This window comes from Rhinatrema bivittatum, chromosome 2, assembly GCF_901001135.1.
Source record: "Rhinatrema bivittatum chromosome 2, aRhiBiv1.1, whole genome shotgun sequence".
NCBI classification, from domain to species: Eukaryota; Metazoa; Chordata; class Amphibia; order Gymnophiona; family Rhinatrematidae; genus Rhinatrema; species Rhinatrema bivittatum.
Genome location: NC_042616.1, coordinates 49,417,376 through 49,440,468, shown reverse-complemented (window position 1 = coordinate 49,440,468; position 23,093 = coordinate 49,417,376). Strand labels below are relative to the sequence as shown.

General features: G+C 46.8%; 2 protein-coding genes across 5 annotated transcripts in view; one reads left to right on the top strand and one right to left on the bottom strand.

Annotated features, from left to right (window-relative positions):
- The window catches only part of LOC115086016, a 41,063-nt gene extending 30,086 nt beyond the window's left edge, over positions 1-10,977 (bottom strand). For 3 of the 4 annotated variants that reach the window (XM_029592595.1, XM_029592596.1, XM_029592599.1), the window contains exon 1: positions 10,720-10,977. In XM_029592595.1, the coding sequence (XP_029448455.1) occupies positions 10,720-10,836 (117 nt within the window). In that variant the 5' untranslated portion in view covers positions 10,837-10,977. The remainder of the gene's footprint in view (positions 1-10,719) is intronic. The other variant, XM_029592598.1, reaches the window with a different exon arrangement.
- A 3,380-nt stretch (positions 10,978-14,357) lies between these two features.
- LOC115083916 (retinoic acid receptor responder protein 2-like) overlaps positions 14,358-23,093 on the top strand; it is a 49,136-nt gene continuing 40,400 nt past the window's right edge. The window contains exon 1 of the mRNA XM_029588012.1: positions 14,358-14,588. Within this exon, the coding sequence (XP_029443872.1) occupies positions 14,391-14,588 (198 nt within the window). The 5' untranslated portion in view covers positions 14,358-14,390. The remainder of the gene's footprint in view (positions 14,589-23,093) is intronic.

Sequence of the window (23,093 nt, the reverse complement as noted above, 5' to 3'; positions counted from 1 at the left end):
CCTGCTCCAGTCCCTGTGACAAACCTTTCTCCACTGATCTCCAGCTCAGCAGTGGCCCTTTGACCTGCTGCCCTCGCCTCCTGAGGGCTCAGTTTAAGGGGAGCAAGGGCTGGTATAGATGAAACTCCAGTTGGACCTCTGCCTCAGCCAGCTCCACCAGCTGACAGGGGGACCTTCAGGGCTCCACCTTGCAGGTTGCACCAACTCCACCTCAATCCAAGGATCCATGCCTGCTACAGATTTCCGAGGCCATAGATTTGGCAGATGTCCTTGCTCTCCAGGCCATTCTGTACACAAGCACCAGGAACAGCAGGGATTTTTGGAACTGTTGGCAGCCTCCACGTCTTGACTGGATGCAGCCACAGCCTCACCTGCTCTGGTGCCTCCACCATCCATACCAGCTATGCCTGAAGCCCTAAGCTGCCCTATCTCATAGTTACCATTGCCACCCCGGTATGCAGGAGCCCCCAAGCAATGCCAGGTGTTTTTAAACCAGTTCTATATGTATTTTACGCTCCAAACAGCTCTATTTCCAGATGATATAGTGAAAACCACCTACATACTGCTCCTCCTGGAGGGTAAGGCTCTGGCCTGGGCATCTCCCCTCTGGGTGCACTCAGATCTGCTTTTAAGAGACCTGCAGCTATTTACTACTGCCTTCAAGAAATTCTTTGAGGATCCCGGCCGGTGCTGACCACCATGGGCTCAGAACTCCTGCACCTATGGCAGGGTACCTGCTTTTGGCAGAATATGCCATCAAGTTCCAGAACCTGGCAACCAAACTCAACTGGAGGGAGGACTGCCTCTGCAGTATTTTCTTGGAGGATGTGTCCCCCAGGATCAAAGATGAGCTGACGGCTCGAGATCTTCCAGAGTCTCTGAAGGGTCTCATAGACTTGATGGGGAAGATAGACTGTCGCCTTTCAGCAATGTGAAAGATTATCACGCTGGCTTCTAGCTTCCAGCGATCATTGTCTCCGCTGACTCTGTCCTCTTCTACTGGACCCGCAGATGAACCTATGCAGCTCAGCCACAGCCGCCTTGCTCCTGAAGAGAGACTTCATTGCTGGCAACTAGGCCTGTGCCTATACAGCGTGGGCAAAGGCCACCTACTCACCAAATGCCTGTGAAGCCGGGAAACGTCCAAGCCTAGGATCTGGTGGGGAGATAATCCTAGGCTTAATGACACCAACTGATACTCCCAGTAACCATCTCCATGGATCACTTGAACTTTCCCACCCTAGCTGTGGTGGTCTCTGATTCCAGGGGGAATTTCCTGATGGAGGAACTGGTAGATAATCTGTGAATTCCCACCATCCATCTATGGAGATCCCTTGCCTGGCCAGATCATCCTTGCGATGGTACTCCTGACTCTGTGCATGGGGCTATTCAACCATGAAGAAATGACATTCCACATCATCGCCAGATCTGTTCACCCCATAATACTGGGACTACCCAGGCTCCAGTAGCATTTTCTGGAGATCAACTGGGCCACTCTGCAACTCACCTGCTGAGGTCAGTTGTTATGATCTGTGGACCCTTGGGCCAGCCTTGCAGATGAAGAAGGAACGTTGAAGAGGGTTCTGCAGAGATGAGATGGCCGGGAGGCAGAACGGAGCCAGGAGACCAATCCGGAGCTTCACCACTGGAAACCTGAGGTCCCCCCGGGAGGAGCCTATGAGGACCTGAGCCGCTTGGACTTAGGTGCGGTCTCCCGGAAGGGACAGCAAGCAGGAAGGGTTGACGGTCTGAAGGTCAGGGCTGGCAGCAGTCAGGAATTTCAAAGGACGTACCGGAGTCAGGAACCAGGAAATCAGGCCGAAGGATCAGGGCAAGGCTGGATCAGGAACAAAGGCTGGAACTGCAACTAGACGACTCCCAGGAGTGAACCTCGTTACAAGGCAATGTTTCAAGGCAGGAGCTCGGTTTAAATACCCTGCCGGCGTCTGACATCATCCCGGGGGCCGGCCGAGGTTTCCCGCCACTGTCTCTTTAAATTCCTCCCCCTTGCATGCGCGCATCTAAGGGGGTGCTCAGCTGCGGAGGAGGCCTGACCAGCCCCGAAAAGCGTCAGGGACATCAGCAGCTAGTTGAGCGGTCTTGGAGGGGGTAAGAGCCCAGTCGCAACATCAGTAATGACATGATTAATGCCTGGAACATTTGAAACCCCCATTCTGCTTATCAGTGACTACTACACTTCTGGGCCTTCCTCCACAATACCATGACTTTGAGGACATGTTCTCTAAGGGGAAGGCCAAGAATCTACCACCCCATCAGTCAACCGATTGTGGAATTGAGTAACTCCCAGGTGCCAAACCCTCCATAGGGTAGGGTCTACCTTTTGTCTCTCCCTGAGACCAGAGCTACATTGGAATACATCTGGGAGAATTTAGAGCAGGGTTTTGTTTGACCATCCTCATCCCCAGTGGTAGCTGGCTTCTTTTTTGTAGCCAAGAATGACGGTTCGCTTAGAACCTGTATTGATTACTGTGGGTTAAATGCTATCACCAGAAAGGATCATTACCCTCTGCCATTAATCTCTGAACTTTTTGACTGGCTCCAGGTGGTTAGAATCTTTATCAAATTAGAAATCTGATGAGCCTACAATTTGATCCAGATCAAACCTGGTGATAAATGGAAGATGTCGTTCAATACAAATGATGGACATACTGAGTATTTAGTGATGCACTTTGGGCTGTGCAATTCCCTGGCTGTCTTCCAAAAAATGATGAATGAAATTTTCTGGGATCTACTCTACGTCTGCATAGCATATACCTTGATGACATCCTAATATTCTCACAGGATTTCAGCACCCATCATCGGGATGTATGTATAGTTCTACTATGGCTTCGGGAAAACAATTTATTTGCAAAGCTTGAAAAATGCCTATTCACAAGAGAAAGATTGCCCTTTCTGAGCTACATCGAATCCAGAGAAGGCTTCCACATAGAACCCAAGAAAGTAAAGAGCATCCAGGACTGGTCTCATCCAGTAGGACTTTGAGTCCTGTAGAGGTTTTTGGGCTTAATCAACTATTATCACCAATTCATTCCCAATTACTCTGCTATTGTGGCGCCACTCACCGCCCTCACTGTTAAGGGAGCTAACACAAAGGATTAGCTCCCCAAAGCTATGGCAGTCTTCCAAAAACTGAAGGATGTCTTCTTGAGGAAACCCTGCTTTCACCATCCAGACCCTACACGCCCGTTCATCCTGGAGGAGGATGCCTCCACTTTGCATGTAGGGGCCGTATTATACCAGCATTTGACTAAGGGAGTTCTTTATCCCTGTTTGTTCTTCTCAAAGAAGTTTTCATCCGTAGAGCGTAGCAATGTTATTAGTGACAGAGAACTAGCTATCAAACTAGCTCTAGAGGAGTGATGCCATTTGCTTGAAGGTGCTCAACACCGTATTACTATATATACAGATCTTGTAGGCCAAGTGTATTCCTGTAGAGTAGCGTTTCCCAACCCTTTCCTGGAGGCACACCTATTCTGTTGGATTTTCAGGATTGCTGCAATGAATATGTATGATATAGATTTGCATACCCTGGGTCTTTAATGTTTCCAGGAGAGGGTTAGGAAACACTGTTGCAGAGGGTGTCAAGGAGCAGTTGGGAAAAATAGATCTCCAAATAGGACCTTCTTGCCTGTAACCTCAATACCTCTAACAATGAAGGTTCAACAAAGAAACATCATATTTGAAAACTAGATTTCTTATTTAATGTGAACGGAAATCTCATAAATTATTCAATTTGGAAAGGCTGTGAAAGCTTTAGACAGTCAAATGTATTTAGACTGTTATGCTCAATTTTTTAATCATTGATTTCCATTCACAATTTGGATGTATAAATTACGTGGGGCACTTAACTTCAGCTTTTTCTTGCCTTCTTGATATCGAACCGGCACAATGTTGACAAGAGCCGCCACTCTCCTCTGGAGCTTTGTCGGAGAGTTACCGCTCTTTTATCCGGGAGCTACCACTCTGGTTTCCCGCTCTCACCGTTATTTTGTCTGGGAGCCACCGCTCTAGTTTCGTTTGATTCGAAACAGGCTTAATGCTGTGAGAGCCGCCGCTCTGCCCGAGAGTCGCCGCTCTACTTTGCTGGCGGTAGCTCCTGGATAAAAGAGCGGTAAAGAGCGGTGACTCTCTGACAAAGCTCCAAAGGAGAGCGGCGGCTCTTGTCAACATTGTGCCGGTTCGATATCAAGATGGCAAGAAAAAGCTGAAGTCAAGTGCCCCACATAATTTATACATCCAAATTGTGAATGGAAATCAATGATTAAAAAATTGAGCATAACAGTCTAAATACATTTGACTGTCTAAAGCTTTCATAGCCTTTCCAAAGTGAATAATTTATGAGATTTCGGTTCACATTAAATAAGAAATCTAGTTTCCACATATGATGTTTCTTTGTTTAACTGTAATTGAATTACATCATATTTTCAGTTATTATAGTAGCAGTCTAACTATGAAGGAGCAGTTGCATATTTGCCAGAGTGTTTAGTGGCTGGTTCAGAACCATGCCAGGTGTGCTTCGCCTAATGAAGAATACAGGAAGGAAAAGGCATACACAGGTCCAACCAAAGGTTTTGGAGAAAGTAGGTGCAGTCAGCAAAATATGCCATAAAAATCCCCAAAGCAGCAAAATAATAATCCAGAATAAGTAGATCCAAATCCTCCCAATTACAGCAGATGAAAATAGAAGATGTATGTAATCCATAATCTGTTTCAGTATTATTAAAGGACCTTGCCATATTAGGACCAAATCATTGCATAGAGGATTAAGTACATCTTAGCTATTTTTATGTATTGTAATTGGGAGACTTTGACCCTTCTTTCCTTGTTCTGTTGTTGACCTCAGAGAACTAAGAAGAGATCCACCTTTGCTTGAGGAAGATGACGCTTTTCAAAGCAATGTCATGATTAAAAAGTGTTTTGCCTGCATTAATTTGCCATCTGAGCACTGCCCTCCCTCGATGTGGCTAAAAGTCCATACATGCACTTTTAGCCACATTGAGAGGTGGTGTTCCTGGGGTGTGTTTATGTAGCATGGGAGGAAAAGCATGCACATAGATAGCATTTTCAAATATTTGCACATAATTTTCCAGACAAAACCAGGGTGGAGGTGGCTGTACAGCAAGTTTCAGAGTGAAAGTGCACGCGCACTATTGCTTTGAAAATTGTCGTGAAGCCTGCTGGTAAAACGTATGCACGGTCAGTGTACCGATGTGGACAATTTGAAAAATTGCTCCCTAAGAGACTGAATGCATGGCTAAAAAGCCTCGGCTCACCTCAGATCCCACAGTTCTTACAAGGTAGGTACCTGTGGTCCAGGGGTAGGCAGCTTTGCTCCTGGAGTGCCACAAACAGGTCTGGTTTTTCAGGACATCTACAATGATTATGCAAGAGATATATTTGCATAGAATGGAAGCAGCGAATCAAATATACCTCAGGCATATTCACTGTGGATATCCTGAAAAACAGAGATGTTTGTGGCATTCCCAGACCAGAGTTAACTACCCCTGCTGTAGTCAATTGTTTCCAAGATTTCAAGGACTTCTGTTTCATTTACTGCACCAAAACAATTAAAGCCAGATTTAAAGTCTGGGCAAAATTCCCAGCAGAGCCCCAGTGGCAGGAGGAGTGAGCAGCCGCAGCGCCATGCCCAGCTTTACTGTCATCTTTTTTTTTCACCTTTAGCAGGCCGGGAGCAGCAGGCGCTTATGATAGTGTCAACCTCCGGTGCTCAGGGCCCTGCACAGTAGAAACTGACGTTATAGTGCCGCTGGGTATCCTGCTGCTGGCCTGGGGAAGGGGGAAAAGGAGAGGCAGCATAGTCACGTGAGGGCCAACAAAGGATTCTATATAAGATTGGCACAACAGTTTTCAGACTATTCTCTTCATCAGCCTCCCCCTGCTGCAATGCATTGTTGCATGTTTATTGTCTTTCTCGTCAATTAAGGTCCTCTCAGAGAGGACTTTAGACCTTTTGTCTTTGCAGCATGCTCGTCTCAGCACGACAAGGGAACTGCGCCTTCTCAGTTCTGGCTCCTGCCTTCTAGAACTCTCTCCCTGAAGCACTGCACTTAGCTGACAGCATGAGAACTTTAAAGACTCTGCTTAAAACCTTTCTGTTCAAACAGGCCTACCTTGTGTCTGATAGCCTCTGGTTTTTAAGAGCAAGAGCGACACTCGAGTTATGATGCTTGATTTATATGTTTTTGTTGCTCTGTGAGTTTTTTATGCTTTTCATGACTGTTCACTTGTATATCGCTTAGTTTATACGTTAAGTGATCCGTACATTTTAATAAAGATAAAAGCGGCACAGGCCGGCCACTGGAGAGCTTCTACTGTGTGAAAAACAGTAAAGAAAAAAAAATCAGCACAGAGCCAGGAGCCAGCGTGCATTTGCTTAAAGGGTTTGCAAGGCCCTGCCCCCTACCTGGACCAGATTTTCGAATATGGCACCCATAGATAGAGGGCTGGGCATGATTGCGTTTGCCCTCATGAAAGCAAAGTGCTGTGAGAGGAGTCTCAGTTTGTGGGTGCCTTCAAAATTTTGGCGCCTAAGGCACGTGCCTGTATTACCTATCCGTAAATCCAGGCCTGCCCCATCCTACTGCATGGGCTTCATGTAATCCATACTGGGGAGGAAGCACTGCAGGAGCTTTAGGCTGCGCATAACAACAACCTGGTCCGTGCCAATTTATTTATTTTGCTATTGCTGCTGCTCCTACCAAAAAGGTAAAAAGAGGATTGTGAGAAATTGCAAGAGGACATTGCAAAACTGGGAGACTAGGCATGCAAATGGCAAATGAAATTTAATGTAAACAAGTGTAAAGTTAACGATCTTAGGGAAGAGAAACCCAAATTATAGCTACAAATTGCAAGGTTCCACATTAGGAGTCACCATTTAGGAAAAGGATCTAGGCATCATCGTTAATAATACGTTGAAATCTTCTGCTCAGTGTGTAGCAGCAGATAAGAAAGCAAATAGTATGCTAGGGATTATTAGGAAAGGAATGGAGAATAAAACAGAGAGTATCATAATGCCTCTGTATTGCTTCATGGTGCGACCTCATCTCGAGTATTGTGTTCAGTTCTGGTCACCACATCTCAAGAAAAGATCTAGCAGAATTAGAAAAGGTACAGAGAAAGGTGACCAAGATGATAAAGGGGATGGAACAATTCCAGTATAAGGAAAGGCTAAACAGGTTAGGAGAAGGATTGAGGGGAGATATGATAGAGGTCTATAAAATAATGAGTGGAATGGAACGAATAAACATTAATCGGTTGTTTACTCTTTCAAAAAAGTACAAAGACCAAGGGACACACAATGAAGCTACTGGGTAATACAATTAAAACTAATAAGAGAAAATATTTATTTACTTAACACATAATTAAGCTCTGGCATTCATTGCCAGAGGATGTGGTGAAAGCTGTTAGGATGTGGTGAAAGAAAGGTTTGGACAAGTTCCTGGAGGAAAAGTCATTTAACAATTATTAAGGGAGAGTTGCAGAAATCCACTGCTTATTCTTGGGTTAAGCAGCTTGGAATTTATCTACCCCTTGGGATACTGGCAAGTTCTTGTGACCTGGCTTGGCCACTGTTGGAAACAGGATATTGGGCTTGATGGCCTTGGTCTGACCAGTATGGCAAGCCTTATGTTCTTAAGTTCTTATGAGGGCTGGAGATAGAAGAGAAGGGATCACTGAGTGGGGAGGAGAGAGAAGCAGATAAATGGGCATGGGAAGGGAAAGTAATTGAGAAAGAAGGGCCTTGGGGGTAATAAGAGGAAGAGGAGTAAGGTACAGGCTATAAGGGTGAGAAAGGCCATGGTGGGGTGGAGATGGGGGGGGGGGGGGAAGGAATAGGAGGAAGAATGGTCATAGTGGGGTGGGATAGGAAAGAAAAGAAGGAAGAGGGGCCATACTGTGGTGGATGGGAGGAATAGGAGGGAAAGGGTTCATGATGGGGTGGGGGGAAGGAATATAATGGAGAGGGGCAATGATGGGAAATTGAATGCATAGGGGCCATGTTGAGGTTTCGGTAGGGTGGAATAGAATGGAAAGGAGCCATGATGGGTTGGAGTCTACGATGGGTGAGGTGGGATGGGGAGAGGGAATAGAATGGAAAGGGGCCATGATGAGTTGGCGTCTACGATGGGTGAGGTGGAATGGGGAGAGGGAATAGAATGGAAAGGGGCCATGATGGGTTGGCGTCTACGATGGGTGAGGTGGGATGGGGAGAGGGAATAGAATGGAAAGGGGCCATGATGGGTTGGCGTCTACGATGGGTGAGGTGGGCTGGGGAGAGGGAATAGAATGGAAAGGGGCCATGATGGGTTGGAGTCTACGATGGGTGAGGTGGGATGGGGAGAGGGAATAGAATGGAAAGGGGCCATGATGGGTTGGAGTCTACGATGGGTGAGGTGGGATGGGGAGAGGGAATGGAATGGGGTCTGTTTGTGTGTGGTATAGGCTTGTGTAGGGAAGGGACAGAAGGAAGAGGGGCCATGTTGGGGGTGGAGTAGAGGAAAGAATAGGAGGGAGAGAGGTAATGGAGGGCTGGTGAAGGAATAGGAAAAAGGAAGTCCTGGTGGAGCGGGAAGGAACAGAATGGAGGGGGGCCATAGTGGAAGGGGGGGAGAAAGAATAGAATGGAGAAGGACCTGGGGTGGGGGACATAGAATGGAGAGGGGCCATGTTGGGGTGGGGGGGGGGGAGGGAATAGAATGGAGAGGAGCCATGATGGAATGGTGTATGTGTTTGTGTGTTGTGTTTGTGGTGGCAGGAGGGAAGGAACAAAAGGAAGATGAGCCATGATGGAGGTGGAGTAGGGGAAAGAATAGGAGGGAGAGGGGCAATGGCGGGGTAGTGAAGGAATAGGAAGAAGGGAGTCACGGTAGAGTAGAAAGGAATAGAAGGTAGAGGAGCCATAGTGGGGGGAGGGGGAAGAAATAGGAGGGAAACAAGTAATGACGGGAAGGGTTGGGAGAAGGAATAGAATGGAGAGGGGCCATGGTGGGCTGGGAAAAGGAACATATCTGGGTCTAATTTACTAAGGGGGTCATTTATCAAAGTGCTGCATGGCATTTTCGCATGCGAAAAGCACCTTTAATGCATGCGAAAACACCATAACACATGGTGCGATGCAAATTAGGAAAAGGGGGAGGAGTTCTGGCCAAGTGGGCTGGCTTTGCAATTTGCAAAGCCTTATCGCACAGCTTTAACTACACCTTTTTCATTAAGCTGTGTGATATGGCTTTATTGTACTTTGCAATGCTTTCACAAATAGCATTTTAAAGAGAGAGACTATCTATAAGGCCCTCATACTAGGTAAGTATTTATACCTCTATAGGAGGCCCTCCTAGCTACTCAAAGTGAGGTTTAGATATTAGTGTAGGGGTTAGGGGCCATTTTGACAATCATAGTGCGATGCACGAACAGAACAGTGCACTCTTGTGAAGATTTGATGACCTTCGGAGTGAGGAAACTCATCCAAAGATGAGATTTGTGCAATGTCCTCTCAACCTAGCTTGATGTTACCCAGGTAGAGTCCATCAAGCTAGGTTGAGAGAACATTGCACAAATCTCATCTTTGGGTGAGTTTCCTCACTCCGAAGGTCATCAAATCTACACAAGAGTGCACTGTTCTATTTGCACGTCTCATATGAATGTCAAAGTGGCCCGTAACCCCTACACTAATACCTAAACCTCACCTCGAGTAGCTAGGTAGGCCTCCTATAGAGGTATTAATACCTACCTAGTATGAGGGCCAGGATAGTCTCTCTCTCTCACACCTTGTAGGTAAGAATTGCAACAATTGTGGTACTTACTGCAAAGTGCTAATACCTCTGCTAAGCACTAAGATAGTGCACTTTGTGATAAACTGCCTATTACCATAAAACACACCCCTTTTCCTATCACATGTGATATTTAGTGCATTTTGATAAATCCAGGCCTAGGTTTTTGTTTCCCATAGACACAGAATGGGAGCAAAGCCTCATTATATCAGGCCCATAGGGTGGAAGAGGCATAAGAAGGAAGATTCACCGGACAGGGGGAAAAGCATGAGGTGAGCATATTAAAGTGAGACAAGAAGGGTCAAAGTACCTTTTAGAATCTGAGACATCCTATTTCCATTTCACATCACCTATTTCTGTTGTCCTTTGTGACATCATACTTGATGTCGTTTGTGAGGCCACCTGCAACAATGGTGCGATGGTTGCTGTGGAAGTCATGGTAGCTCAGAATATCCTGGCTTGCACACCTTTGTATGCATTGTAAACACAGCTTTTATGAGTGAATCTATCATTAATGTTCCCAAGACTTTCACGCTGCCTTAGAGCCCTTAACACTTTAACACCCGCATATATTATATGTATCTTGTAGCCTCAGACCCTGCTCGTTATCCACCAGCACTGATAAAGGGGTGGGGGGAGAAAGACAGACGGGGTCTAAAGTTTATTCCAGTTATAATCAGTTTCGCACAGTCACACCGCTTTCTCCATTCCCTAACTCCTCAAGTTCAAATTTTAAACAGAAAGCAAACATCGAGGAGGTCGTGGGGGTGGAGTGGGGTGGGTATGGGGAGGTATGGGGAGGGCCAGTGTTTACCTGGTTTATCAGTTCCATGTTTTCATGCTACGATTTCCTCGTTCTCTCTCGCTCTCTCTCTCATGTTTTGATTTCCAAACTCCCAGAAATACAAACCTGTTTGTCTCCAGCAGCCTGCCTGGGTTCTCTTGGGCTGGGGAAAGCTGTGGCCATCACCACCACCATCACCAAGACAAGCAAAGCAACAAAACTGGCCAGCAGTGAGAGCCTCATCTCCAGGAATCTCCCAGCCGTGGGGGAAGCAGGCGCTCAGACAGCGGGAAAAGTTACACGGAGGGGCTCGAGATCAGCTCTGAATATCACGGACTCTCTCTCTGTCTCTCTCTCTCTCTCGCTTTCTCTCTCTCTTTGGAGGTGAACAACACGGAGATCACTGATATCCTGTCTGACCGTGTAACTGTATTGGTGCTTTTATTCTCCGCCTTCGGGACTATTGAACAGAGGCAACCACAAAACATGTGAACTGAACCTTTCATCGGATTGTATGTTTGCATTTAAAAACATTTCCTGGGACTTGTAGCTTTCCCATGGTTCTAGTGAAGCCTCTGCCAGAGAGGACTGGTGTAATGCGAATGAAGTCTTTCCAAGGCATTAGCAACCATTACCCACAAGGGTTCAACTCCCCCACAGAGGTTTGGGCGTCCACTAGATAAAAAGGAGTGGAAAAAAAAGGTTTTTCACAAATACTGTATAAACTGTTACCAAAGGGGATAACTGGTCATGAATCAGATGTTTTAAAACATGCAGAATCTTATTCAAACCCCCCCCCCCCCCCACTCCCCAATAAAAAGAGATTTGGAGTATGCAGAAGTTGGATTCTGCTTCTGCTCTCCAGGATCAGGTTTCACTCCTCCCCCAAAGATTTGTTCATCCATCTAGGTACAGGTTATACGAATGTACCATCTGTCCACAGCACCCAATAGGAGATTATTCTAATGATCCAAGATTGTTTCCGTATCAGAGAGTGACCCCTAGTGGTGTTTGTGGATAAGTTTTTGTTGTGGAAACACTTTATCTAAATGTAATCCACTTTGAATTGTCATGAAAGGCAGAATATCAACAGAAAATTTGTAAAAAGAATTATTATAGTTACTATTTTCAATTGGATTTTGAAAGAACAGAAGCTTTTTACCTCCTGCTCAAAGCATTGGTGAGAAACCTAAGTGTTGGGTGAAAGACTTGCTGCTGCTCACACCCAGGGGGCTAGTCAGTTGTTTCTCTCTTTTGTAATTTTGTTTTGGGAAGAAAATTTTTGTTCATCCTTCCTTTCCAGGAGAAAGGAGAGAGATTGCCCAAGACCTAGAGAAAAGTCCCTGGTCTTCCAGGGTTCTGGTTCCTTGGACCTGGAAATATTTTGGTAAGAAATGAGTTTTGCTTTTAGTGGCTGGAAGTTGCCTTGTGCTTTTGTGAAAATTTTCATCTCATCACTGTGTCTCAGACTTCTTCAGCCTCAAGCTTCTGAATGCCTACAGTGGCCAATGTCAATGACAGCAAAGACCTTTGTCCTCTGGGAACCCATTGCTTAGAAATGGATGCAGCAGGGATTAGAACCCGCTCTGTTTTCCCAATGGTCATGGAGGGATTTTGCAGATAAGTTTTTGCATAATCCTGCACCTCCCCAGCTTTTGAACCACCCCCTTTTTGGGATGGGTCTTAGGGCTATAAATTTCCACTGAGCACGTGCAATAGTCAGCGGGTTAGGAGACATTGGAGAGGGTTGGTGGCACAAGAGGAAAGAGGGTTGGGAGATCACCCCTGGATCTCAAAGTGTAGTGGAGGTTTTTGATAGGAGAAGATTTGGGCTGGTCTTCAAGGCCTATTCCAGTGAAGATGGTTTTAAGATTAAGCGTTTTGAGAGATGATTCTTGGATCAGCTCCTCACCTAAACTTTAATAAAATGTGTGAATCGCCTGGTGTACAGGGCTCTTAGCGATTTACAATAGTATGGTATATAATCATGTTCTGAAATGCATGTAATTAAGAATAACAGAAAAGAGACAGGAACAAACCTAGAGGAAGGAGCTCCTGGAGGACAGGACTGGATCCCTGTTTGCATCTTGCACCCAGTAAACAGCAAGGTGAAAGACAGACTGACGTTTTCTGTGATATGTTGTAGTTTTCTGGAGTTTTGAGCTTTTTTGAGAGTGATTTGAAGAGTCAACCGATTTGGAGTCTGGGAAATGTTTTTCCCGCAGCCCTGGCGCATGTTAGAGTTGGAAGAGAATTTACCTACCATTGTTGGAGAAGGCATTTTGGATCAGGACACAGCTAAGAGCTGGCGGGTCATCAAAAGAGGCACTCAGGGCAGAGAAGCCAATTTTTTCTTTATTTGTATTTTCCTTATGCTCGTTGTTATTTTTGGAATCATTGCATGCATCCTGTTTTTCAAGCTTAAGTAAACCCTTTTATTGTTTTAATGAAAAAACAGACTAACATGAACATTTTCCCTTTGCCCATCCCTAAAATTTGCATTATACTGTAAAATTAAAGCATTCAGAATTTCTATTTTAATTTTTGCAGATCTTCATTAATAAGTAGGAATGTCATTCCCTGAAGCTAGTAAACACTATTCTGAACTGGAAATAGTAAACACTTCCTCCTAAACCTTTTATTAGAGATCTTAAAATAATCACTATACTGACCCTTATTCCCAGCTTTGTCAATAATCCCTTGAATGGCGTACATCTAAAAGCATGAAGGCTGTGCCATTCCAAGGGTCAAAGAAGAATTTGCTGCAATATTATAGCAGCCTTTCCCTGTCACCACTGGCACTACAAACTTTTCCAGTTCTAAATCCCACTGTTGGGTTAATTTGAGCCAGCACATTTAAAATAAAACACAAAGAATTATTATTTTTTTTTTACCAAATACTATTAAATTCCACTCAGGCACACTTGAAGTAGTTCAATCCTTTGGTGCACCCCTTCAGCATGAGTTTGCCAGTGGTAAATTCCACCTCTGGGCCCTGCCCCTTAAATGGGAGTGTTGTTGCTCGGGAGCGGTGTTAGGAATCAGCCACATTGCTGAAGCAGCAAATACAACTGTAAACAAAGAGGGGTGCACCCTATGATCAAGAAAGCTCAGTCCTGGCCGCTTCCTACAGAACTGCCTTGTGCAGCCCAGCTCACCAGTGTTGGGTAAAGCGCAGCGTGCAGCTCTCTTTCTGCACGTGCTCCGTAGGGACGGCGTTACGAACGGAGTGAGGTCACCGCTCAGTGGGCGGAATCTGGAATCGTCATCACTGTGGCAGGAGCAAATAAAACAGTAAACTATAAACCAAGCCTGGGTGGGGAGTCGGGTGAGAATGTACTGTGGTGATAGAGCAGGTTGGGGATGATTTATCAAACATTTAATTCAGTTTTGCTCCGGTGCAAATATCTGGTCAAGTTTTGTCCTGGCATTCTTTTTTTCCCCCACTGAAAATACCGAGAAATTTTCACTGATTAACCCAGAGCCATGCTATGATTAATCTGTCCCCAGTGTGTTTTGCATTTTATCTATCGGTCATGTAAGGCACTGGAGAATGGGTCAAATTTTTTTTGGCTCTGTTTCTCCTTGACTTTACCGTAGCCACAGAATGGCAGAAACCCTTTTGAAATTAGATGCACTGTACCGGACACCATTTCTTGTTCACTGCCTGCCATGGTATCGATCCAGTAGGACATCACACAAACTGCTTTATTTTTCCTGGCATTTATATTGGTAAAGTTAATTTTTCACTAATGCTAACAAAATTCGGACTTTGCTTTAGTTTTAACCATTAGAAGATGTTAAGGAAAATGAAGGAATTGCTCCTAGCCCTCTGGCTTTGCACGATAGCGCTTCCAGGCAGTGATAACTGGATCCAAGTTAATGAATTGATTCCCCATGAACTGAAAGCACTGGAGACTGCAGTGGAGGATTTCAACAAGAACGTGAATCTTCATGCCTTCAAAATCTTGCACATCAGACTTAGGAATGCAACCGTGCGTATACTAAAAATATCTGATAACTATCAGGCTGATATTCAAATGAGCTAGGCACCTAAACCTAAGGAATTAGGAGCCTAGATCTTCCTAAATGAAAATATCTCCTCCCGCCTCGCTGAGCGCCTAAATTTAGCCACTTAAAAAGTGGGCAGGACCAGGGGTGGTGTAAGGTTGTGGCAGTAAGTTAAGGGCGCCGCACTGATTTCCAGCACTAGGTGCATGACGTCGATGTCTAAATGTAGGCAACTGAATAGCCAGCCCAATTTAGATGCCTCAATTATGTGCTGAAAATAGGTGCCAGAATTTAGGCGCTCAGCTTTTTTGCGTATCAGCGGCCATGTTTCTAGCTAAATGTTACAGAAGTTCTAGCTATGCTTACTTGCAAATGGAATATTGCAACCGAGAAAGACAGCGAGGCCTATCTGATCTGCCCCTTTCCCTTCCTGTCACTAGATCTCTAGCTTTCCTTTCACATTTCTCCAACTAAGGATCCTCAGTGCTTACCTTAGGCTTTACTGAACTCAGTTACTGTTTTTTGCTTCCACCACTTCCGTTAGGCAGCTGTTGCCTGCATCCACTGCTCTTTCTATGTTAACCTGAGTCTATTCCACTTCAGCCTCTTATCATGACTCTGTTTTGAAACTTCTTTTCCACTAAAATATTATTTGTCTTTTAAGCATTTGTAACACCCCCCCCCCCCCCCCTTTCAGCAGAGGCTCAACTTCAGTGGCTGCAGGGCGTGAGATAAACCTTTCTGCAGCCCCGGAACAGCAGGATTCAGTCCTGCGGGGTACAGCAATTCTGTACCGCCCAAGGGGATCCACGCCCCCAAAAAGAGAAGTACAGTCCACACAGCATGTGTTGTCCCAAAAGCAAAGTCAGAATTTATTCCTAGAATCCAAAATCACAGTCCAGATAGAGCAGAATAAAGATGGGAAGAAAAGAACATCTTCAGTAGTCCAAGTCCAGAATTTAACTTGAAAACACGGCTTTTCACTTCTAATCACCAAGAAGCTTGCAAAGGTTACTCACGATTCTCTTCACTTTAAAGCTGACCATTTTTCAGGGGGTTTTCCCAATCCAACCCCATCCAAGGCCCCTTACTCCTATGGGACCCCAAAATGCAACACTGGAAACTCCTCTCCTCCAAGAAAATCTCTATCCCTGGCTGTTGGGCTTCCCAAGGTAGACAAAATTATCTCTGTTGATTGAGGGAATTATCTATCCCTTTGTAAACCTGCCTAGGCTTCCTCAACAACTCCAACTCTCAGATCGTCTCAATACCATTTCTGCACGCAACTGAAAGCTGCAAGCCCCAGAACTGCACACCTCTGACTCGTGAGGGTCTCAGCTCACCACTTCTTTCACTGCTCCAACTCTTTAACTCTTCCTCTGGGCTTGTGGAAGCGCCTTAAATAACTTTCTTCCAAACCCTTCTCCGTTAAGGGAAGGAACTCCCTTTCATTCAGGGCCCAAGCCCACCTCCCAGAACTTCACACTAGCTGGAAAGTTCCCTCTCGTAACCACAGCCCCATATCTATTGGCCTGTAGAGGACCGCGTATTATTATTATTTTTTTTAACCAATGAAGTATTCAACTGCGTATATATCTCCCCTTTCCTTTTTCTAGTGGCGTATGGTGACATTCACAGTCGGAGATTCAGTAAATGCACTCCGTGCTATAACAGCCTTCTCTTCCCTCACCCTACCACTCCCAGCCATAATCACCTTCCCTCTACTCCCCACATCTCTTGCACAATCACCTTTCCGCCTTCTCTTCCTTCTCTTCCCACATCTCTGGTATAATCACTACCTTGCCTTCCCTCTCCCCTCACCCAGTGTCGTAATCACCATCTACCTTCTCGTCCCCAGGCATAATCACTTTCTTTCCCTATCCCTCGCCCCAACTCTGGGGAAGGAGGTGAAAGAGAGAGAGAGAGAGTGGAAGCTTGTCAGGTAGGGGGGAGCCAGGAGGAATGCTGGTGTGTACTTATGTATGGGGGGAGGGGGAAGAGAGTCGGGGGAGTTAGGCAAGAGTTCGTAGTATTTTGCTGTGAATTTTGAATTTTTGTGACCCCCAAGGGGACATAACACACAAGACATCTAAAACTCTTGAAAGGGGTACAGTAGTCATGATGGTTTTTAGAGCCACCGTCCTAAAGCTTGATACACCCTCCTAAACAGGAGGTGCAGATTGGAAAACAGAACAAGCCGGACTGCTACCGACACAGAAATTAAATGCTGGCAAAATAGCTCACCGTAGTCCCTCATGTGAAACACAGACTGATCCTCACCAAATACGGAAGGAGTGGCCGTAAATTAGAAACAGAAACATGGGGACAAAACCTGAACTGGAAACCCCAGAAAGGCTAGATTCTGCTTGCAGGGCAACAGTGGAGAAATAACAAGAGAAATGCATTTCCTCCTGTGTTGTACTAATCATAAAGATTCAGAGATGCATATTTTCCCAAAATGACAGAGAAAGCAAATGTTGCTTACCTGTAACAGGTGTTCTCACAGGACAGCAGGAAGTTAGCCCTCACATATGGGTGAGATCATCAGGATGGAGCCCAATCACGGAACACTTTTGTCAAAGTTTCCAGAACTTTGACTGGCCCCTGCTGGGCATGCCCAGCATGGCACTAACCCTGCAGCCAGCAGGGGTCCCCCTTCAGTCTTGTTTAAAAGCTACAGGCATTGCCGAAAAATAAAATAAGAAAACGATACGAACCCAACACCGCGGGGTGGCGGGCGGGTTTCGTGAGGACTAACATCCTGCTATCCTGTGAGAACACCTGTTACAGGTAAGCAACATTTGCTTTCTCACAGGACAAGCAGGATCGTAGTCCTCACATATGGGTGAGTACCGAGCTGAGGATGTCCGAACATGCACCAAAAGTACCCAAAGGTGTGCAACAGGCACAACAACTGGGGTGGAATTTGGTAGAGGGCATCCTGAACCCCATGGGCAGGCGGAAAGGTGTTGGTACATCACGTTGTAAACAGGTTACGAAGGACAGACTGGCCGAAGATGGAGTCTTGTCTTCTGGCTTTGTCCAAGCAATAGTGGGCTGCAAAGGTGTGGAGGGAACTCCAGGTGGTAGCCCTGCAAATGTCAGGAAGCGGCACCGATCGCAGGTGTGCTACTGAAGTCGCCATGGCCCTCACAGAGTGTGCTTTAACACGGTCTTGAAATGGAATGCCCGCTTGCTGATAGCAAAAGAATATGCAGTCCGCCAACCAGGAGGAGAGAGTCTGCTTACCCACAGGCTGCCCTAATTTGTTAGGGTGGAAAGAGATGAACAATTGAGTGTTTTTCCTGTGGGCAGCTATACGGTCTAGATAGAATGCTAGAGCCCGTTTACAGTCAAGGGTATGCAGAGCCTGCTCTCCTGGATTGGAATGGGGCCTGGGAAAAAAGGTAGGTAGTATGATGGATTGATTTAGGTGAAAATCCGAAACTACCTTAGGTAAGAATTTAGGGTGAGTGCGGAGTACTGCCCGGTCCTGCAGAAGTTTAGTGTAAGGCGGATAGGTAACTAGGGCCTGCAATTCACTAACTCTGCGAGCTGAAGTGATTGCCAAAAGGAAAATCACTTTCCATGTGAGATATCGAAGTTCACAAGAGTGAAGAGGCTCGAATGGTGGTTTCATGAGCCGACCCAAAACCAGATTAAGGTCCCAAGAAGGGGCCGGAGGACGCAGTGGAGGCTTGAGGTGAAGCAAGCCCTTCAAAAAACATGTTACAAGGGGTTGTACTGATATATGAACATCCTCGACACCTTTATGGAAGGCGGCTACCTCACTGACATGCATTCTGATGGAATAAGTCTTTAGACCTGACTCTGATAAATGCCAAAGATAGTCCAAAAACTTCGTGATTGGACAGGAAAAGGAGTCAAGGGACTAAGAAGAGCACCATGATGTGAACCTTTTCCATTTGTAAGAGTAAGCTTTTCTCGTGGAAGGCTTCCGTGAAGCAATCAAGACACGGGAAACTGGTTCAGAAAGGTTAAGTGACTGAAGGATTAACCTTTCAACATCCAAAGCCGTCAGGGACAAGGCGTGAAGATTGGGATGACGGAGGCACCTGTCATTTTGAGTGATCAGAAGTGGGTCCGTCCCTAAGGGGATACGCCTGCGAATGGAGAGATCCTGCAGTATTGGAAATCACACTTGGCATGGCCAGTGAGGTGCTATCAGGATCATGGCTCCCTTGTCCTGACATAACTTCACGAAAGTCTGAGAGAAGAGGAAGTGGAGGGAATGCATAAAGCAGATCGGATGTCCACGAGAGGGAGAATGCGTCTTTGGGCTGAGAGTGTTTGCTGCGAATGAGAGAGCAGAAGTTCTCTACTTTGCGGTTTTGAGGAGACGCAAAGAGGTCTATCTGAGGAATTCCCCATTGTTGGAAGATGGCGTGCGCTACTGAGGGGTTGAGAGACCACTCGTGCGGTTGAAAAATGTGACTCAGCTTGTCTGCCAACACATTGTCCACTCCCAGCAACCAGGTGGCCCTGAGATACATCGAATGGGAGAGAGCTTCTGCCCATATCTGTGCAGCTTCCTGACACAGAAGGAAGGAGCCCATGCCTCCCTGTTTGTTGATGTACCACATGGCCACCTGGTTGTCTGTCTGGATCAGGATTACTTGATTTGAGAGGTGATCCTGAAAAGCCCTGAGAGCAAATCTTATTGCTCGAAGTTCCAGGAAATTTATTTGGTGGTTGGCTTCCTCTGGAGACCAAGATCCTTGTGTCTGCAGATTAGCCACATGGGCTTCCCAGCCGAGGTTGGAAGCATCGGTGGTGAGTGTTATTTGATGGTCTGGAGCCTGAAAGGGCAAGCCTTGGAGGAGATTGTTCTGATGTCTCCACCAGGCAAGAGACTGACGGAGTGAGGCAGTTACATGGACCATGGTTGACAGGGACTGAACGCTTTGAGTCCATTGTGACTGTAGAGTCCACTGCATGACCCTCATGGCCAATCGTGCCATTGGTTTGACTTGTACTGAGGACGCCATGTGTCCCAGGAGGCTGAGAAAGTGACGTGCAGTCACAGATTGCTGAGACTGCAGCAGGTGCGCAAGAGACACGAGGATGAGAGCTCGCTGTCGAGGCAGAAAAGCTTTTGCCTGCAAGGTGTCCAAGTCTGCCCCAATGAACAATAAGGTTTGAGATGGGATTAAGGAGGATTTGTCGTAGTTGACGAGAAATCCTAATGAAATTAGAGTGTAAGGTTAGATTGAGGGACGCAGAGCAGGTTGCTGAGTGGGAGCCCTGATTACCCTGATTACCCCTAGATAGGGGTAGATGTGAACACCCTGAGTCCTTAGGAAGGGTGCAACCACCACGAGGCATTTCGTGAAGACTTGTGGCGCAGACGCTAGGCTGAATGGAAGCACTCGGCACTGGTAGTGCTTGGGGCCTATGAGAAACCTCAGGTATTTGCGATGAGATGGAGTTATCGCAATATGAGTGTATGCGTCCTGGAGGTCCAGAGAGCAGAGCCAGTCTTTTCTTTGTAGAAGAGGAAGAAGTGAGCCTAAGGTTACCATCTTGAACTTCTCTCGCTAGAGGTACTTGTTGAGGGCCATTAGGTCCAGAATAAGATGAACGCCTCCCAATTTTTTGGGGATTAGAAAGTACCAGGAATAGAACCCTAGGCTGTGCTGAGAGAAGGGCACAGGTTCTATAGCCTTGGACTGGAGAAGGAGGGAGACCTCTTGATCCAGAAGGATGGAGTGATCGGATGTTCTCCACGTCGGCAGAGGTGGGGATTCCGGTGGAACGTAGAGAAAGTTCAGATGATAACCTTGAGCAATTATTGCCAGTACCCACTGGTCTGAGGTGATTGAGTGCCACCTGTTGTTGAAGTGGCACAATTGACCTCCCACTGGTATGTGAGGCAATGGAAGCTGGCTGCTGCTCTCCAATAGAAGTCAAAAACCTGAAGCAGGACCTGGTTGAGGAGCTGCTTGCGGTTTTTGTTTCTGTGTCTGATGAGACTGGGCCTTTTGGAAAGATCTCGTGGAACAGGATCTAGCTGGTGGCGGATAGGACTTCTTTGGGTGGAAGAATAACTTCTTCGTGTCCTTGCGGAAGGGCTGTTTGGAAGAGTAGTCAGAAGGCATCAGAGAGAGCTGTCTTAGGGTCTCATGATGGTCCTTAAGGTCCGCCACCATTCGCTGAATCTGTTCGCCAATCAGATTGTCTCCCACACAGGGCAGGTCGGATAATCCGTCTTGTACTTCAGGGCGAAGGTCGGAAGACTTGAGCCAGGCCCATCTCCTTGCCGAAATAGCTGCTGCAGACACCCTAGTAGCAGTGTCAAAGATATCATAGGATGATCTGATTTCATGCTTGCCTGCCTCAAACCCCTTGTTTACTAGGGTTTGAAGCTGATCTTGGAATTGTTGAGGCAGGGTATCTGTCAAATCTTGTATCTGCTTAAAAATGACTCTGTTATATTGGGTCATATAGAGCTGATAGGCGGCAATCCGGGAGATGAGCATTGAGCCTTGGAATACTCGGCGGCCAATGGCATCTAGAAACTTCTGTTCCTTGCCAGGGGGAAAAGAAGTGTGAGGCTTTGATCTCTTTGCTCTTTTCTGTGCAGATTCAACAACTACAGATTGGTGATCCAATTGAGTTTTCTGAAAGCCTGGAGCTGCCTGCACCAAATAGGTAGTGTCAGCTTTTCTGTGCCCTGGAGCAATGGAGCCAGGATGTTCCCAGTTCTTCTTGAGGAGATCAGAAGAACCTGGTGGATAGGGATGGAGGTTATTTCCTTGGGAGCATCCAAGAATTGGAACAACTCCATCATCTGATGTCTGTCATCGTGTTCAGTCTGTAATTGGAAGGGAACCATTTCAGACATTTCCTTCACACAATTTATAAAGGAGAGGTCCTCTGGAGGAGAACGCTTCCTACTTTCAGTGGGTGAAGGTGGTAAAGGTAAATCATCGGTGTCCGGTGAGGAATCATCGTCCAGGTATCGTAGGGATCAACACCTGTCCCTCTAGGACCTAGAGGGGTATGGGGTGGTGGGATACCTGAAGGTCCTGGTCTAGGCTCCGAAGGAATCGGAGGAATTCACCGATGAAGGCATCGAAGGCTCCAGCACAGGCATCGAGGGCATCGATGGATGGCTCGGTGGCACTGACAGCCGTATCGGCACCGATGGTTGGATCGGGAGTGAGGGACGTATCGGCATCGATGACTGAGGTAGAACTCCCGATGGAGGGATGCAAACGGTGTTTCTCCTCCCGATGACAATGTGAGCGGGGAGGCCACTGGAGCCATCGGAGACCCGGGGTCCATCGGTGGAAAACCGGCAATGAGCGCTTCCATCCTGGAGAGCAGCAGTGCCAACACTGTTGGAATTGGGTCGGTGGACGGTTCCGCAATCGGTACCGGTGTCGGTGCCGGAGAAACCTGGAGTCGTTTCATTGCCTTGTCGATGGCCTCCTGAACCAACTGGTCCAGTTCTTCTCGGAGACCTGGAGCAAGCAGCCCCAGCTCTGGAACAGAAGAAGGAGGCAGAGGCATAGCTGGAGGGACCACCATTACAGGCGGAGTTGCGGCTCCCAAACCCCTGTCGGGTGAGGGTTGCCTCGGTGACCCGGTCGCCGAAAAGGTCGGTGCCTTTTCTGGACGGGGCTTCTTCGATGGCGGCTCGGACAATGGCGATGTCGATGATTTCGCTCCCTCGATGGTCTGAGACTTACGGTGTCGATGGCGATGTTTGTCTCTACGATCCCCTCGATCCTGAGGGGTAGTAGAGGGTGTCAAAGGCCGAGATGTCGTCGATGCCGGGCGGTCACCGGCCAGTGGTCGATGGTGGTGCGAAGTTGACGGTGCTGGTTCTGACGACGTCGATGCAATGGACGGAGTCGGGGTTTGAGCACGGAAGAGAAGTTCCATCTTCTCCATTCTGGCCTTGCAACCTTTTGGTGTTATTAGGGCACATTTGGTGCAGGTCAAGACATCTTGCTCGCATCCTAGACACATAACACAGACTTTATGGGGGTCTGTGATGGACATGGTGTGATTACAGCGCGGCCACCGAAGGAACCCCAAAGCCATGGCCATGGAAAAAATCGAGCCGCGGTACGGTCTACGGCCAGTAGGCCGCGAGGGCCAAACTCGACGGTAATCAACGGAAAATGGGTAAAAACTTCCCGGAGTACCGCAATCTGAAAAAAGTTAAGAGAGGGACCCCTGTGGGACAAATTAATTTTTAATAATTCCATGAGGAAAATTCCTGTCAGGAATCTGTGCAGAGCTCCTTTACCGCGAGGCTACTGCTGCGAGGAAAAAAGAAGACTGAAGGGGGACCCCTGCTGGCTGCAGGGTTAGTGCCATGCTGGGCATGCCCAGTAGGGGCCAGTCAAAGGTCTGGAAACTTTGACAAAAGTTTTTCGTGATTGGGCTCCATCCTGTGATGTCACCCATATGTGAGGACTACCATCCTGCTTGTCCTGTGAGAATATAAAATTCTT